The sequence below is a fragment of the Sander vitreus genome, chromosome 23, assembly GCF_031162955.1.
Source record: "Sander vitreus isolate 19-12246 chromosome 23, sanVit1, whole genome shotgun sequence".
NCBI classification, from domain to species: domain Eukaryota; kingdom Metazoa; phylum Chordata; class Actinopteri; order Perciformes; family Percidae; genus Sander; species Sander vitreus.
In genome coordinates, this window is record NC_135877.1 from 8,141,927 (window position 1) to 8,160,690 (window position 18,764).

Consider the following 18,764-nt stretch of genomic DNA (forward strand, 5'->3'; position numbering starts at 1 on the left):
TGTGGTCATATCCTCAGGATTTAAAACCAAATCTCTTATCTTTCAGTATTATTTTGAGGGCCAAAGATCAACTCTATAATGGCAGAATACAGTCTGCCGTTCTAAATTGTAATCTCTCCACTGAAATAAGTAACCGCAAGTTGTTTTTTATGGTTTTGACCTGTATCCACCCCATGATAAGTGGTGCTGTGGATTGCACCCTTACAATGCTGCTGTGGAGGATTGTGTTTGTCTTTACTAAGAAGACTGCTACCTAAATCACTTTGGTAGTTTGGATCTTTGTTCTGTGGGAGGACATGCACGTCTGGTCTGAGCATACTGAGCTGAAATGTTTTGTGTTTTGTCAAAGTGTTTCATTTGTATTTAAAGTGACAATATTTGAGTGTGCAAATTTTGCTAAATTGCACTCCCGGTCAACAAGCTGGAGTACTTCTCAGACAGTGTGCACCATTTAAAAAAAAAACAACAACAAAAATTTCAGAAAATTACAGGGTTCACAGGAAATCAGGTTGGGTAGGGAGGAGGGTGTATGGTTTCTCAGAAAAAAAAAAGTGAAAGTAGAACAGACAGTTCAGATAACAATGTCTGTAGAGGATAACCACTATATCCCTTACACTGTCAACATTTTCTACCACCAGCAGAGGATGTATAATTCGTTTTGCTAGCACATTTCATGTTATTTACTCAATGAACCTGTTAATGTTGACAGCATAGTAATGTAGCATGATGTGCCATAAACGCCTGATATTCACAGATTAAAGTCACAAATTCCACTGACTTTTTTTAAAGTTTGTGGCCTCGGCTGATTCTCTGAAGCAGTTACCATGCCCTATTGTCTGGATATCTTTACATCCACAAATTGTTATAAAATGTGCACTAGTACACTTTTGCGGTCTCTCGGTGTCCAACACCATTTTCTGTGACATACTAATTCTGTTAATGGTTAGTTATTGAACATGGCTGATTAAAAAAAAAACTACCACCAGCCTGCTGCACCAACAATGTGCCAAACATGGAGAAGGTCTCTTGTGATATGTGTGTTTATGAGCAGAATAAGGCCTTATGTACAAGCCCTTCCTACGTTGAGACGCATTGAGCCTCATGAGAAAGTTGCAGTCTTAAAAAGCACACGCCTTTTCACAACATAGAAGAAAGAGTATTTAAAAAGTATGTGAGATCCCTGGAGCTGTTCTTTGGATGGACCAGACATTTCTGTGTCAGTTCTGCACTGAGGCAGCAGTACAACCCATTGACAGTGACAGTGTCCTTCTAGAGGCTGAGCGCAGAGGGAGGAAGAAGGATCAAATGAGAAGTACAACACATGACCGAGGAGAAAAGAGACACGATAAAAGCTTTGTATTAGAACTACAGCAGGAAATTGCTGATCTGAAGAAGAGAGGTGTGGAAACTGTGTCTTGTCTAGTTGAGCCACAACTCTAGGCAAGTCAGTGGACAGCTGTAAATGCTGTATTATGAGTTTAAATATGGACGTGACACGGCACATCCCAAACTTATCCGGTCAGAGACAACAAAAGTCTAAATCATGGAGACACTTGAAATCTGAGAGATTGATGACATTCTACCATGAGGTTCAGATTAAAGATGTTCTGGACTTTAGAAGTGACAAAAATTGTTTATAAATGAGTATCAGGATGCCTCTGGAAGTGTTTTCAGTGTTGGAATAGTTGGGGCTTGTTTGAAAGTTTTGAAATGACTTCATAAACATAAAAAGCAAGATTGAGTGCATACAAACATTTTAGAATACCTTTTCAGTACTTTGTCATATACATTTTATTTATTTATAAGGACAACGCATGTTAATCAACATTACTGTAAATGTGCCTGTGTTAGCCAGCTGGCTAATTTGTAACTGTAGTCCTCCTGTGAGATGTTTTTGAGACCACAGCAACAAGAAAAAAGCAAGACATTAGTACAGGTTAAACATTTACAGACAGACGACAACAAGACGCCGTAATAGCAACAAAATAAGCATACTCAAGACCGTGCAGGATCCATGCAGAGCAACAGGAAGCAGCATAACATTAGTACAGTAATACATCAACAATATCCACATTCAGTTAATGTAGCCGTGCAAGCAACGTGAAGCAACAAACCGCAGCCGAGCAGTGCTGACTATAGCCATGTTTTGACACATGGCAATGAGACAAATCAAATACAACAATCATGACATTGCTCTACGTGTTAATGTAGAATTTTGTCAAAGTCAAATGTACTCTAGCAAAATGCCATGGTCTGTTGGCAGTTACACACAAACATGTATCATTTGGTTCGTTTCTTTTGGTGTTGGTGATTGATTGCAGTTCATCTAGTAGAAATGACCGAAAGAAAACCAGAGTTGTTGATTGTGGCTTTATTTGCAAAAAAATGTGTGTTGGCAACATCTGTTCACCTATATCTTACACCAGAAGATTAGTCTTACATTTAGAATTTAGAAGTAGCAAAGTACAGTAGCTATGAATTTGACGACATTAAGGCTTCAACAGCATTCAGTAACACATTGTTTAAAACAGTGGACACAGTGAGATTCCTACGCTCACATCAGCTTCAGACATGACAGAGGGAGAGGGGGAACATAATAATTAATCAGCCGATAATCGCCTAGAGTGACGTCAGGGCTTGACCTACTTTTGACAACCAGGTGGTACTGACTGAGAGTTGACGACCGCATTCAATGACATGAAGGTGTGCTTACGTTCTGTACCGTCCTCGGACCAAACCATTAGCGATTTAACTTAGCATTTTTAAAAAACAAAGCTGACTAAATCCAAACCAAAGAGCATTGTAGCTGAGCCCGCGTAATGCAGCAGAACTTCTTTCCCCTCCCACAGTCTGCTCCTTTCATCTTCTGCATGTCCTCCACGTCTATTCTTTCTGCCTCTCCTTTATCCTCCGGTCTCCATTTCATTCTCACACTCTCCTCTTTCTGTTTCTCTCCTTCAGTCAACATCCTTTTTCTTTGCAATGACACACTTCTAGAAGAGGCTTCCATTTGTTTTCTTTGAAGTGCTTCTTTATTCAGGGACGCTCGCTCCATCTCTGTCTCAATGTCTCCCCACCCCCTTATCTTGTTAGGCTTTGGCTCTCTTCCAAAAGCACGTTTTCAGGTCATTTTTGCGCTATCTCTCTCTCTCTCTCCCTCCCTCCCTCCCTCCCTCCCTCTCTCTCTATTGCTCTCTCGCTCTCTCTTTGCAGAGAGCACATCAGCTAAAGACATTGCGGTGTGTCTATGCAGGCACACACAAACCTTGCTGGTTGCTGTCGGGGAGAAGCTGCTGCAGCGTGTGTGTGTGTGTGGCAGGAGAATTTTAAAGGACCCTTGCTGTAGACGAGCAGCGATTCTCAACCTGCAGTGCTCATCAGCAGCTAGCACAGCCATCTCTCCCCTCCTCTCGCTTTTTCCTTTCCTCTCCCTCCATCACCTCCTCATCCCTTTTTTCCTCACACTCTGTCCCTCGTTCCTCCCCTCTCTCACACAGTTGTCACCTCTCAATCATCGTCATTCTCTCAGTCCACCTACACACATGTTGTGTTGCTAGTTGTGTGTGTGTGTGTGTGTGTGTGTGTCAGGGTTAAATCCCTTAGTCATAAGGGTGTGTCAGTATTCAGTGTTGCTGTAGTCAGAAGAGGGGGATTCTCCTCATCCTATCTCGCTCCAGCTGGACTTTAACCGGGAGAGGAAACGTTAGCGTGAGTCATGGTGCCATGCTAATCTGTGTAGATATGTGTTACATCATATGGGAAATCCCTGCTTGCGTTCTTGTATGTATTTTGTTGTCATGTCATTCTAAAACCAAACCCCTCTTTCTTTTGTTTTCTTTGTTTGTGAATGCAATGGGTGTGTGCATGGTCCCGTGTGTGTGTGTGTGTGTGTGTGCGTGTGTGTGCGCGCGCAGGCAGGTTCGGGGTCTCCTACCATGGCTGCGGCCATCCAGGACTTCCAGAGGTCGGAGTCGGACCGACTCAATGAAGTCAAAGGTCACCTGGAAATTGCCTTATTGGAGAAACATTTCCTACGTGAGTATACATACACACACACAATATATAGATTATTTTAGAGCTATTCACTCAGATTGCACTCCAAATATGCAAACACTCATTGAGACCTTAAAGACCTTTTAAAGAATTGTCGTCTGGGTCTTTACACATTTTAGTTGTCCTTTTGTTGAGTATATGTACCAAGTGTTTGCTGACACTTCATTGGTTCATGTTGTGCCTGTTGAAGTCTCTGTCGGGCAGCACAATTAATCGAACATTAATCAAGATCACGAACATGATAGACTGCGATATTGATGTTTAAAATTTCTATTAAAATGCTAGTAGAAAAATCTGTGTTTCAGTTTCAGTGTTACACTGCATAAATTAGCCTAGCGGCTAGCAGGCTTTCTGATCATAGCCTAATCCCAACACAACACCACGGTGAATTTTAGCCTGCATGCATGTTTTTTCAGCCCAACATTTTGTTGAAACAGAGCAGCTAATATTGGTAGCGAGAGCAACAAGTTAGCAGACTGCAGATTGAGTCATCACTGCAGGAGAGAAACGCAGCAGTAAATCACCCTGCTGAAATGGAAACACTGCGCTGCAACATGTGTCTTACGGTTTAATCAAAGGCATTCATTTTAAAGGTCCCATGGCATGAAAATTTCACTTTATGGAGTTTTTTTTAACATTAATATGAGTTCCCCCAGCCTGCCTATGGTCCCCCAGTGGCTAGAAATGGCGATAGATGTAAACCGAGCCCTGGGTATCCTGCTCTGCCTTTGAGAAAATGAAAGCTCAGATGGGCTCTGGATCTGGAATCTGCTCCTTATGACGTCATAAGGAGCAAGGTTACCTCCCCTTTCTCTGCTTTGCCCGCCCAGAGAATTTGGTCCACACCCCCACCCTCCACCACTGGCTCTAGTGGCTGTAGTTCTGCACCAAGGCTGAATTTCAGGAAAGAGACTTCAGATACAGTATTAGGGGACCACTAAGGTCTATATAAAAGAGACTTCAGATACAGTATTAGGGGACCACTAAGGCCTATATAAAAGAGACTTCAGATACAGTATTAGGGGACCACTAAGGCCTATATAAAAGAGACTTCAGATACAGTATTAGGGGGACCACTAAGGCCTATATAAAAGAGACTTCAGATACAGTATTAGGGGACCACTAAGGCCTATATAAAAGAGACTTCAGATACAGTATTAGGGGGACCACTAAGGCCTATATAAAAGAAACTTCAGATACAGTATTAGGGGACCACTAAGGCCTATATAAAAGAGACTTCAGATACAGTATTAGGGGACCACTAAGGCCTATATAAAAGAGACTTCAGATACAGTATTAGGGGGACCACTAAGGCCTATATAAAAGAAACTTCAGATACAGTATTAGGGGGACCACTAAGGCCTATATAAAAGAGACTTCAGATACAGTATTAGGGGACCACTACGGTCTATATAAAAGAGACTTCAGATACAGTATTAGGGGGACCACTAAGGTCTATATAAAAGAGACTTCAGATACAGTATTAGGGGACCACTAAGGCCTATATAAAAGAGACTTCAGATACAGTATTAGGGGACCACTAAGGCCTATATAAAAGAAACTTCAGATACAGTATTAGGGGACCACTAAGGCCTATATAAAAGAGACTTCAGATACAGTATTAGGGGACCACTAAGGCCTATATAAAAGAGACTTCAGATACAGTATTAGGGGACCACTAAGGCCTATATAAAAGCATCCAAAAAGCAGCATGTCATATGACCTTTAAAGGTTTCTTTTAAAAATAAGATTATCCAAATCCCAAAATCAAAAACCAAATACCTACCCAATGAATGAATATCCAAGTAGTCCATAGCCCTTCTTCTTTTGATGCAGAGATGTACATTAGCAGAAATGTAGCACAACAAGGAAGTGAAAGCAGTGCTCTCTTGATTTAAATGTGTCAAAGTGCAAAAAATATATTGTGTCACTAAAAACAATGAATAATCATGATAAATAATCTTGATCTCAAATATCAAAATCGTGATTATCATTTTGGCTATAATCGTTCTAAAAATCTGTGTTGCTCAGTGTTCAAATAGTGTGTTTCACTGGTTATGGTTTCCACAAGCTGCTTGGTCTACCTCTCATTTCAGTTAGAGATTTCCTACATTACCCAGAATCCCTCTTGTCAGTTCCCAGAGACAATCACTGTACTTGTGGCATTCAGCTCATGGTTATAGAGTATATGTGGGTGGTGAGATTGTCTGCAGCATCAAGAGCAAGGAAGCAACAGATTGATGAAAAAGTGTGAGTTCAATGTCTACAGTATCTTTGGTGACTTTGTGTTGTGGAGATACTGCCTCTTTCCACCATTCATATCTGCAGTGCCTTTCCTACAATTTCTGATTGTATACCAAATGGTGACTGTAGCAGGAAGCATCCTCTGTTTGATGAGAGGCTCTGGTAAAACTCAGCTGAGGCTGAAATTAAAATGTCTCCTCAACACGCCATGCTGGCACTTACTGATGTCTCGTCAATTAATTGTAACAATGAGCCCGCTCTTAGTTGTTGGTTTTTAGAAGGATCCACTTACAGCTTTTTGATGACATCTAGCTCTTATTCTGACGGAAGTTTTGGAAATAAGCGTCTGGCAGATGATGGTAATGTAATAGTCTCTTCCAGTAAGAGTTAGCTTTAGACTATAAGCATCTTGTGATATCAGTCTGCTTTGTGGTTTCACAGTCTTGCACAAGGTTGGTTTTGTGCATTTCTTCTTTGCTGTGTGCACCTTGACTCAACCAGTGTTGTGCTTATTACATGAAGCAGTGTTAGTCAACTTAACTTCAAAGCTATAATAACAACCAATTGTAAGCAGTATTGGGTTCCGTTGCTTGCTATAATGTTTGCTATTGTTAATTTCAATGATATTGCCAAATATGGGAGTTTTATCCTGTCTTACCTTTTTAAAATATAGGATTGCTAAGTTACCTTTCTCCAGTTGCACAGAAGCAAGTCAACTTCAAATGATGATGAGACCAAATCAGCACAGGAAGTTGAATGGACTTAAGATAACTATTTCAGGGGCATTAGCAACAGTAACATCCTGTTTTGCTAACTGTATGTTTGTATGCAACTGTATACAACCCTGAAATTACACTGGAAGCATAATGGAAGCAAGCAGCTGCTGAGTTAATGTAATGTAAAAAAAATGGTAATTTACCGTGCTACACCAGAGACACACTGTAGGGTGATGCATCCATGAAGCAGCAATGCAGTCCCAATTACCCTACAAACCTTTCTGTTCATTCATTCATTCATTCATTTGTTGATTACACCATGCATAACGTTGCAACCTAAAGCAGAATGTCTACAGGGATTTAAAGTCCCCCTCCACCCAAAAATGTGTTTATGACCTTGACTATACTGACTTAAATCTGTGTAAAGTTTGTCACTAGAGCGGCGTTTTTCCCGACACTGCGGTTCCCCGGCATCAACCTCATCAACAGAATCATGACTCCCTCTTCGGTGCACTGTCCCCTAGTGAAACTCCCATGGACCTTAAATGATCTGCTTCTGTAACTGTTCCAGTGTAGTTTTAGGGTGAGATAATAACAAAAAAAAATCTTTGCAGTTAAACGAATATAAAATATAAAAAAATAAGCCTAGTGCTAGGGCTGCACGATTATATATTGATCACGATTAATTATCACGATTATTTGTTGATTTTAACCAAAACAAATGTTATCGTCACATAGGCTAATTATAACTGCTTTCACATCCATATTGTGCTACATTCCTCCTTTGTTGAAGCATACTATGAAGGAGTATGCCATTTCAGCTGTTGTGCGACCGCTTTCCAAACACGTGCGTTTGCCGTGAAAAGATACAGGCAACGCAATTTTCTGTTCACGTTAACGGCGCCGGTATCTACCGGACGAAATAGCAACACGGATTACGGTGCCACTTAAATGTCTGCGCTCACTTTATGAGGTTTTTTAACATTAATATGAGTTCCCCCAGCCTGCCTATAGTCCCCCAGTGGCTAGAAATGGCAATAGATGTAAACCGAGCCCTGGGTATCCTGCTCTGCCTTTGAGAAAATGAAAGCTCAGATGGGCTCTGGATCTGGAATCTCCTCCTTATGACATCATAAGGAGCAAGGTTACCTCCCCTTTCTCTGCTTTGCCCGCCCAGAGAATTTGGTTCGCCCATAAGAAAGAGAGAGACGCTCTGATGCTCCAAAACAGACGTTAGAGGCAACAGAAACATCGCTGCATGTCCCGCTAGTAAACACTAATAACACGTTACGCAGCAGGTAATGTTAGCCTACCGTTAGCTACAGTAGTAATTGGATTAAACATGGCTAAAATGCTGACAGCTAAACGGTGTAGTGTGACTGTATTTCACTGTAGAGGATTCCAACAGCGGGACGTACAACTGTCTGCCGCTAAAGCTATGAGCTAAAAGACTCAAACTAGCACTGGTCACTGCTGTTGTCTGAAAAACAACACAGACGGGACAAAATGTTGCGTTTACTGGTAAACTGGTACACCTCGTGACGACTTATGACCGACTGCTATCTGTTGTGGAATTTTCCTTACGTTACTCTGTCCTCTGTGACTGTCTACATCTAAACTAAGCTGCGCGGTGCAGGGAACCACTCTGATTGGCTCATGGAGGCACGTGATCAGAGAGTGGTTTAAGGAGCTTTGAAAAAAAAACTTTGATACAGAGCGTTCTAGGGCTGAACGATTTTTGAAAATAATCTAATTGCGATTTTTTTCAAAAATATTGCGATTCAATATGCAATTATTTTTTAAGCTCTTTGTCTTCTGTATTATTCAACAAAGACAAGCAATAAATCATTGTATAGTATGAACAACACAAGATTAGATGGATTAAACAAACTGTTCTTTCCTGGAGGCCAGGCCTGGATGTGATGATGAAATTAGGTAATGCATGAATTTATATGAATGACATCTTTTATTGAACTACTTCAGTCCCAGTAGTATATTGAGCACTGACCACCTGGTGTAAACATTCATATGAAAGTCAGAAACAAATCACACAAACTAAAGGGCCGATTGCAGAAATATAAAAACAAATATGTGGCTTTACCACACTTATTAGTATTTACATTTACTTATCATTTACTGTAATAAACATATGTAAACATGTGGATTGCACTTTTTAAACACTGTCTTTGAACTTTACTAGACAGTTAAATAAGTAAAAATATAGTATATACAGTATATACAACGGTGTATTTTTTTTTACAGCGCACACAGAGGAGCTGCCTCCAGCCCCTCCCTCCCCTCATGAAGTTGCGTGCCACGTGCATGACAGCATCAACATTGCACTTCCACTCATAGACAGAGAGGCTATCGTTACGTTAGCAGTAGCATGCTGCTGCTGGTCTTGCCGTGGGATTAACTGTACTAATAAAACCGTTGAAACAACGCGGCCACGCTGCTGTGAAAGCTCCCCGAACGTCATTTATCAGAGTCTGGTTATTACCCCTCCCCGTGGCAGTCTCCTCCACTCCATATCTTTATAACGGAGCTAGCTAACTGGAGCTAACCGCTAATCAGAGCTAATCGTTGCTAACCGAGCCTTCAGGTCTGCGTGCCTGTATGCATTAACTGCAACTATGGACTCGAGCCCGAATAAAACCCTTCATTTTATTAAAATGGCTGTAAAAGTTTTAAACTACAACTCAGAGTTGTTTGAATGACAGAAATCTGCTCAAGGTACGGCGTGGCGTTAGCGTGCTAAGTTGATGCTTTCTCTGCGGGTGCAGACTGATTTGCTCTTGTGAGTCACGTGACCAAATCGCAGCTTTTGCGATTAGGAAATCGCGTCTTAACATATCGCGATATTATCGCAAATGCAATTAATCGTTCAGCCCTAGAGCGTTCTATGAACGGAATGAAGCATTTTAAATATCTCTCAATCACGTGAATTTGATCGTGGGAAGCCAAAATCGTGATCGTGATTCAAATTCGATTAATTGTGCAGCCCTACCTAGTGCAGGAGTGAATGGATGATGGGAGGGAGAAAGAGGGGAGGCAGCCTGATGTGAAACTTTATAATGTCTGGTTGAGTTCACCAACTCAACTCACACACATTTACAAGCTTGTCTAACCTGGTATCTGATCAGGGGTACTGGTTGTCCTGTACCGTGCAGCACATTGACAGTCCCGTGGTGTGGATTGAACTGTGAAGTTTTTTCCCCCTTCCCTTTCGACTGTGTGTGTCTATTAGAGAGAGTGAGAGACAGACAGACGGAGAGAGAGAGTTTGAAAGAGAATACCTCAGGCTATGTCCTCTCCCATAATGCCTGTGCCTGAGCTATAAGGGCTGGATTCATTGTCACACTGTCAGGATGCTAGCTAAATGAGCTCACCCTTCATGGACCTTTCTTCCTTCCTGTTTGACCTTTCCTTTTTTCTCCTTTTGTTTCTCTCTCTCTCTCTCCCCCCCCCTCCTCTAGAGCTCTCGTTCATTTTTCGCTCCATCCCGCTGAGCTGCTCTTTCAGATTGTGCCCGCCACTCCCTGCTCTTCTTTTTGCTCATGTATCCCCTTCTCTTCTCCCATCGTGCTTTTGATTTCCCTTTCCCTTTATGCTTTCTCTAACGGTGCGATGTTCAGAGATTCTTCTGAGCTCTGACAAACACATCTGCTTGCACATAAACACTCAAGCAGGTAAAACATCTGTGACGGTGCCATGAGCTTAAAGAACTAAGAACAGAAATATCATCATTGCTCTTCTAAGATGGCAGCCACTTGTTAGGGGACTCCGAAGGGGAGGAACCTTCATACATGTTGCCTTGTTGTTGATTGGAAAAGGGTAGTAGTACCTCTGGGTCATGTTGTTTTTACCTCAAGTGCTTTGTGTTTTTATTCCCTCTGTTTTCTTGTAGCAGTCTGATGCTTCTCCCTTCCCCTCTTATACTCTTGTTATCCATTTCTATCATGCCTCAACCTCTCGTCCTACCTCTGGCTGGTGTAATCGTACTGCGGGGAACACTGACGCGTGACAATCCATTTGCACCTAATGGAGTCCTGAGATCTCTGCCCTGCACTCCAGTTGCTGTGTATTCTATTTCTACTATCTTTCTGTGCACTCTACTCTCCTGTGCTTTATGTGGTCATCGTACAGTAAACAATGGAAAGCGTAGTGTGTGATTCCTCGTGCAGTATAGCCTGCTATATAAAAAGGCCTAGGCTATATGAGTGTGTATTATATTCTCAGTTAAGTGTTGAGAACCGATGAATAAAGACGTGTATGGTTAAATGCAGTTTGTCGTTAGTTAAAGCTAATGAGATTAGTGGTGAAACAAAAGATTCCTTGTTGGGTTTATGTGTTGTGTAATGGATTTTCTGGAGTAAAGGTAATATAGGGAAACAACATAACATACTGTGAGAAGACTCGCCATAGTTTGCACATTGAAAGGTAAGATTTGTGCCGTGGTTGATTTGGTGACACTCGTGGGGAGTTGGCCAATACTTGGCCATCATGCCATAAGCAAGTGTAATCTGATTGCATGCTGTACACGCTGCGAGTATTTTCCACACAACAGCACAGTTTGTTTGCCATGTTTTGCCATTTGTAAAGCAGCAGCAGTAGGAAATGTTGGGTTTGCATTGGCAGTAGGTGAGTAAAAAGTTAACAGTGAGGTATATATTAATGCAATTTGCAAACAGTAATGCTGGATTATATGCATGGATGGATAGACTAATAGAAAAATAATGATCTGCAGCCCTCAATCACTCTTAGTACACATGGAAAACAATTTCCTAATTGAAAGGTCACTGTTGTCAACAGCCAGCACATCTTGCTTGTTAATTTTAAGTTGCTCTAGCGCCAGCAGAACTTAGCCCCGCCCACAACATTCGAGGTCGGGAAGTTCGGTCTGGACTTGATCCGTTATGCTCAAACAAGATCTGTTCGGACCAATCAAATTGTAGGACAGATCAACAGTAACCGAATCAACCACGTCACCAAAGAGCGCTTGGGTTGAATTTGTTTACAACAGGTGGCTGCCGCTGGAGAATTGAGATGTGTAGATTCCACCATGGCGTCTGTTACAGAAGATATCGACAGCGCAGAGGCTGGTTTTAGAACGTAAGAGGCTTCACCTGTTTCAACGGCCAATAGAGAAGTCAGCTTATACAGTCAGATATAAACTATATGAATAAAATGATCATTAATCCATTTTATTTCTGCGTTACAAACAGCTTTAGGAAATGACAGAGTTTTAGACGGAGCGGAGCCTCAACAACCTCCCGAAAGCACATAGCGTTATATGGTGGAGAGAAATGGAGAGAGACTGAAGAGAGGGAGTGCCCAGCGGCGTTAGAATAAAGCACGGTAGTGTTATAGTGGAGAGAGAGGGGGAGAGAGAGCGCCCAGTGGCGTTAGAACAAAGCCGTGAATCAGAGAAATAAATGTTTTCGCCGATTCATCTCTAGAAATGCAACTGTAGCAAGCATGTCACTGTCACGAACGTTATCCACATTCATATTTACACGCAACAAATGATATATCCAGCTTCAAAAAAAGTCTAAAAGTCGGGAGTTAGAACGAATGCATTCGATTTTTTATTACTGCGGTTGAAAAGCAAGAAATTCCCGCGGTGGAGCGGTATGCCGCAACCCCCTTACGAGAGTAGCGTAAGGGTAACGGAGAGCAGCGTATGAGTACCGCTGTGAGGAAAAGAGAGAGGAAAAAGAGATAGCAAAGATGATGTAAAGTGAGTACAAAGTGAAAAATAAAACAACAAGCTAGAGCTTCTCAAGACACGGTGGCTTTATCTATGGTCAATACTGCCGGTAAAGTGAATGGAGTTACCCCCGAAAAAACATGGGCTTAAACCTTACAACGTGTTGCAGCCCGAGTGCAGCCCGTCTAGCAGCTGAGCAGACAGAGAGCAGAGAGGGCGACTCAGCAGTCCGCTAACTTGTTGCTCTCTCTACCAATATGAGCCGCTCTGTTTTAGGCTACCAAACGTGCATGCAGGCTGAAATTCAACCGTGCCGTTTTATCCGGATAAAGCTATAAACGGAAGGAAACTCCGTTAGCTGCTAGGCTAATGTGCAATGGTAAACACTGCAGCTGTAACGTTAATGTGTCTACCTCAGCTGAGAACACATTTCTCCGATTCAAGACGTTACACAGGTACTCTCGCATATAGGCCTAATGGTCAACACAAATGGAATGTTATGTGTCATGGAACATTGGGCTCCCCAACTTGTGAAAGGTCGGATTTGCTCCATCTTTTGATGATAAGTTTTGTTTTAGAAAACCTTGAATCATACACAGTCAATCATACACAATCCATGTCATTAGAATCAATGAATCCATGTCATTAGACACAACATGCACACATGCAGGCCAATGTTTTTTTGCGGTGATGACGGTGACGAGCTCAGATCCGCGGTAGGCGTCACGTGACCGCGGTAATGCGGTAACCTCCCAGCCCTACTTACAGCATGCTTTCCCAAAGGAAAGGGACTATAATGGCATGACAGGAAATGGAAGCAAATGTAACTGAGTCTCATTCCAGACCTTGAAGTTTGTGTTGGCCTGTGTCTTTAACGGTGCATTAGCATTTAACCCAAGAAATTTTTTGGATTTTTGGAAATTTTTGGATCTCTTTCACACAGAGTAAACTGAGTGTAGGAGTATTCTCGCTCTCTCGCTCGCTGACATCTTTCCCTCTCTGCTGCTTAAAATAAAGCCTGGGCCCACGCTATATGCTAAAACAAACACACTGCTTAAGTATATTGTCTCCTGCCTTCATAGGAGGCACGAGTTTCCATTCCAGATGGTGTGTGTGTGCGCGCGTGCACGCTATTCTTAGGGCACTTAATTGGTTAATTTGTAACCATGTTTCCGGACGCAAGATCACAGAAGGAGGCTAACACACACATGCACATCAGCCTCGGAGGTCGTGATGGCCTTCTGCTGTACAACAGTTGTTTCCTTCAGTTTTCTTCTCTTTTCCTCTTCCTTTCTCTCTCTTCTCCAGGTCCACATTCATTCCCTTCCTCTCATCTATTCATCCTCCTCTCATCTCTCTATTACCTCATTTTTCCTTGACCAAGTGAAGTGTACTCTTAAAGGGTAATTTCGGGTTTATTATGGGAAGTGAGGCTCTCCCGTGTGTAGAAAAGTACCGTTAGCGGCAGCTGCCGCTGACACAGTGATGCACATGCTTTTCCATGGGTAGTGAAGCTCCAGTAGTCAGTGTGTTATGTTCGCAAACTAAATCACCTGATTAATGCAACGTAATCACGACATATCCCGGCCATTTTTCACCGCAGAAAGCTGCTACCAGCCAGGCTAAAGCTAACATAGTTAGCCTAAAGAAACAAGGCATAGATGCACTCCCCTACAAAATCACCCCAGTAGTTGAGAATGATTTAGTATTTCTAGATAGGGCTATTTATGTCCTCTTGTAAAAATTAGTCTTTTTTTCATTTCGCAATATATATCGCAGGGAAAAAAATATCGCAATGTAAGTTTTTTCCAATATCGTGCAGGCCTACCATCAATGGCTGTCATGTTTTGTTGATGGTCTTACTGTACTTGTATGTTGTAATTACATGTCAGCCATGGGTGGTCAATTTGACCTGCACTTTTTTAAGCTCATAGACTTGAATGTTTGTGTTTCTCAGTCCTCGCCTACTGCACACCAAGATTTACAACAAGCACTCTGAGAACACAGTTTCATTGAATGATAACCCTGTGATAGTTTGATTATTGTAGTAATGGACGTAAAAAACAGAGGGATATATCAACTAGAATATGTACCGTGGGTGACAGAGCTGAGCTGAACTGACCCTCCTACTGGTGACAAAATGGCAGAGGGTAGTGCCAGTGGAAATCACGTCATGTAATTATATGAGCAGGCCTAATGTGCTCGGCTTTTATTGCGTCCTTTCTCTGTCTTGCTTTAGTTCTCTCTTGCTTTTATTCGTATTCCCTTTGCCTCCTACCTCTAAACGTCTCTGTATTTCTTTGCCCTTGTGTCCTCTCTGTGCTTTTCTTTTTGCCTACGTTTTACCCTTGGCTTGTTGATATCTCTAGCTTTTTCTGTCTGTTTCTTACACAACTCAGAAGCCTAACAAATTATCACACGGAAGCACTGTAATAGACGGGTCCTACTGTCATTGGGTTTATCGGTTTTATGGCTACTATTTCCATAACATTTGAGGTGTGTGTGTGTGTGTGTGTGTGTGTGTGTGTGTGTGTGTGTGTGTGTGTGTGTGGCTATCCTGTTTGAAGGTCACTGCAGAGGAACAATGACTTGCTGATCAATACAGTGTCCTAGCTGCTGCCCTACTTCACACTGGGCAGAGGGGTACACACATAAAGGCTACACACAAACATGCACATTGCAGCAACAGCAGCACAACTGAAAGCTAATGGAATAAGAGATGAACTGCAATAAGTCTGTAATGCAAGGCGTTTTTCACAATACCATCTGGTACTCACCAGTACTGGGAAACAACCCGGAATAACAAGTACATCCCAGTGGGGTATATCAAACAGACATCAGGAAGTGTCTTATTTCCCACGGACAGATCTTACAAGAATAATGGATATTGAAAATACAGAGATTTAGTGTCACAAACCAACTCCCATCGTCCACTCACATGTTTTCACTTAAGTTGCCTTAGTTGAGCTCTTAGATTACAGACAGTAATTGATTGACAGCTCTGCCACTCTTCTGTTAGTTGTGTTGCACCTGTTAGGGCAGGGCAGTGTACACGGCATCATTGTTATTAGTTCATTTAGTGAGAAATGTCACGCTTTTTGGTTTCTTACATAAAATGGATTAGGATGACAGTACAGTATAGTCCTTTTTTTGTTGTCTTTTAGGACAAAACGGAACAAGCAAACTCGTTAATCACTTATTAAGATATTAATTCAGAAGTAAAATAAGGAAGAAGAAGAATGTATAATTGATGGATATTTTTTGTGCCTTTAGGATCTGGGGAGTAGCAGAAAAACGGAAGTAATTGAAAAGTCTTAGTTTTAAATTCTTGCATAATTATGCAAGTGATCGAGTATTCTGCGAGACTCTGCCTCATTAGTGATTTCGGTACACTGATGATGATTCATTCTTTTTCTAAAGGCCCTGACACACCACCCCGATAATCGGCCGTCGGACAGTCTGGCGAGGTCGGTGATTCGAGTATGTTTGGTGTGTTCCGTGCCGTCGTCCGTTGGAGGGGACGTCGGCCTTCATTTTGGCCGACCTGACTTGCTGGGTCGGAGGGCGGGCAGGCAGTCGGACTCAGTGGCCAATCTGATTGGTGGAGCGCTAACCCGGAAATGATGAGCGGGATGAGCCTGACTAACGCCTATCAACATCTGATGAAAATCTTTGTCGATCTGAAATGAAGACAGATTCAGCAGCTGCACGGCTCCATTTCTCGCATAAAATGTTTTCAGAAACACGTTTCGGTGAACTATCTTCGTCAAATATGAGATCGTATTCCGAACGAAGCCGCCATTATGAGACAATACAGATTAGTGCCGCCTGCTGTTATGGAGACGTATTACGTCTCATACACGCGCAGAACATACGCTCAAAGTCGGCGTCGCCTCGGTGTATTCCGAGGCACTTTTTGGACCTCGCGGAGCCGACTGATCAGTCCGACTGCCTTTTCTGCCAATGGTCGGCCGTCGGGTTGGTGTGTCAGGGGCTTAAGACAGCTACAGAACATGCTACATGATAATGAATACAGAGGTTTCTGTTATTGGGATGTTTGAGTGTCAAATTAAATGGACCTATAATTCATGTAACCCTACACACAGTTGGTGCAGACGTCCAGTTTTTACATCAGTTTCTCTCACTTTACTCTCGTCTATGTCCCAGTTGTTACATTTTAATTTAGCTGTACCCTCATGAGTTTAGCCGAGTGTGTGAGATTGCGACAGGTGGCATGTGTGTCTTTTGACCAGGCAGCATGTCCATGGCATACTGTCGTTGAACCCGTGTAAGTCTTTTAATATCTTCTAGCAAATTTGCAGTCTTGAACTGTTGATATGTAATTTGTTTTCTTGCTGTTTCCCCGAAGGCGCTTGGTTCCCAGTACTTAGAGGAGACTACAGTCTTGACCAGATTTCTATGATGTAATGAAATCTATTATCTCATTACTGTTCTCCAAACAAGATGATGCTATCCTCCCTGCTGACACAACATTGGATTATGGAACACTGTTTATCTAGATTATTTATTGCATGTTACTCTCCCACATAAATATTTGAGCATGCACACAAACACACAGTAACATTATAGACTTACAGTCAAAAATACTTCCTACACATTTCCTGTAAGCACAAGAAATGGCACAGTAAATAAAGAGTTTTGATGTTACGGGGAGGACTGTGAAGTTTGAGATTTAGCCATGAATTTAAAATGATCTTAGGGGAAATAAGTGAAACAAGTGGGTGAAATCTAGGTCACGTAGAGATACCAGGGCCAGAGTGGAAGAAGGCCACAGAAGGGAAAGATCATTTTTAAAATATACAAGACAAAAGAAGACAAAATACAGTATTTGCTCTTTGTTCACTCCAAGTACAACCTACAGAACTAGAGTATAATAATTATTAAATACAAACTAAAACACAACATTTGAAGAAGAAAAAAAAACTAACTCTTTAAATACATTTATAATATCCAGGCCTTATATTTGACACTATTCACTTAAAACCCTTTTACAGAACCCAAATGTTGTGAACTTGCAGAGTGAGGGCGGTAACAGTTTAGTTCTGATCAGCTGTCTGTGTAGATATGCAACAGGTTTCATTTCTAAGGCAAGAGTAAAACTGAAGGAACATGATGTTTACTTTACCCTATCTTCCCTTTCTCTTTTTTTCGGTCTGTGTCTTGAATGGTGTATTAACATCTGCAGATCGGCTGTAGGTCACAAAAAGCTCAACCTTCCTTTCTGCTCAAGTCAACCAGTGTTGTGGCAAACACTGTAGAGAATGGGAACAATGAGAGGCCAATGTAAAGCAGCCGATTCTCTCGCTGTCTCTCTTTCTCTGAACCCCCTGTGCCCCCACCTTCCTTTCATGAATGGAGCCATTGTCTCTGGCCTGGATTGAACAACTCACACAGTACTTTTCCTTTTGAGGTCTTAAAAACGTTGCCTGCTTGGATGAAAAGTGATTCGCTTCACTTGCGTATTTACAGTATGCGCACTCACGCATCCTCACACACGCTACCGCACAAATATGAACTTACACATACCAAAACACAACAAACGCATAACGCATGGCCGCACATATGTACACAACCACTTAGATAAACCCATACTCACACTTGAACATGCATTTTGTGTGTGTGTGTGTGTGTGTGTGTGTGTGTGTGTGTGTGTGTGTGTGTGTGTGTGTGTGTGTGTGTGTGTGTGTGTGTGTGTGTGTGTGTGTGTGTGTGTGTGTTGACAGCTCCAGTGTGCTCAGAAATCTCAGATTCCAGGCCCTCTTAGCCTGCTGGCCACCCAGCAAAGCCCCACCTCTCTCCACCTCAGCTGCCCTCCTTCTCTTTTTACCGAGTGCCTAACACACTCAGACCAGCTCCGATCACTGACCATCACTCTGTGTGTGGAGGCCTTTTAAAACAGTCTCTTGTGTTGCTGGTTAACAGTCAGCACCAAGGAACCTATCCTTGATCTCTGCTTTGTCTCTGGATGGGACATGTAAACATGGAGCATATACCTAAGTTGCCAGATTTGACGGGTTTTG

The 18,764-nt window shown here is 42.1% G+C and overlaps 1 protein-coding gene across 2 annotated transcripts in view; it reads left to right on the forward strand.

Moving 5' to 3' along the window:
* Nucleotides 1-18,764, forward strand: part of gramd4a (GRAM domain containing 4a) — a 47,926-nt gene that overhangs the window by 11,561 nt on the left and 17,601 nt on the right. For both annotated transcript variants that reach the window (XM_078281382.1, XM_078281381.1), the window contains exon 3: nucleotides 3,915-4,035. In XM_078281382.1, coding sequence (XP_078137508.1) covers nucleotides 3,915-4,035 — 121 coding nt within the window. The remainder of the gene's footprint in view (nucleotides 1-3,914; nucleotides 4,036-18,764) is intronic.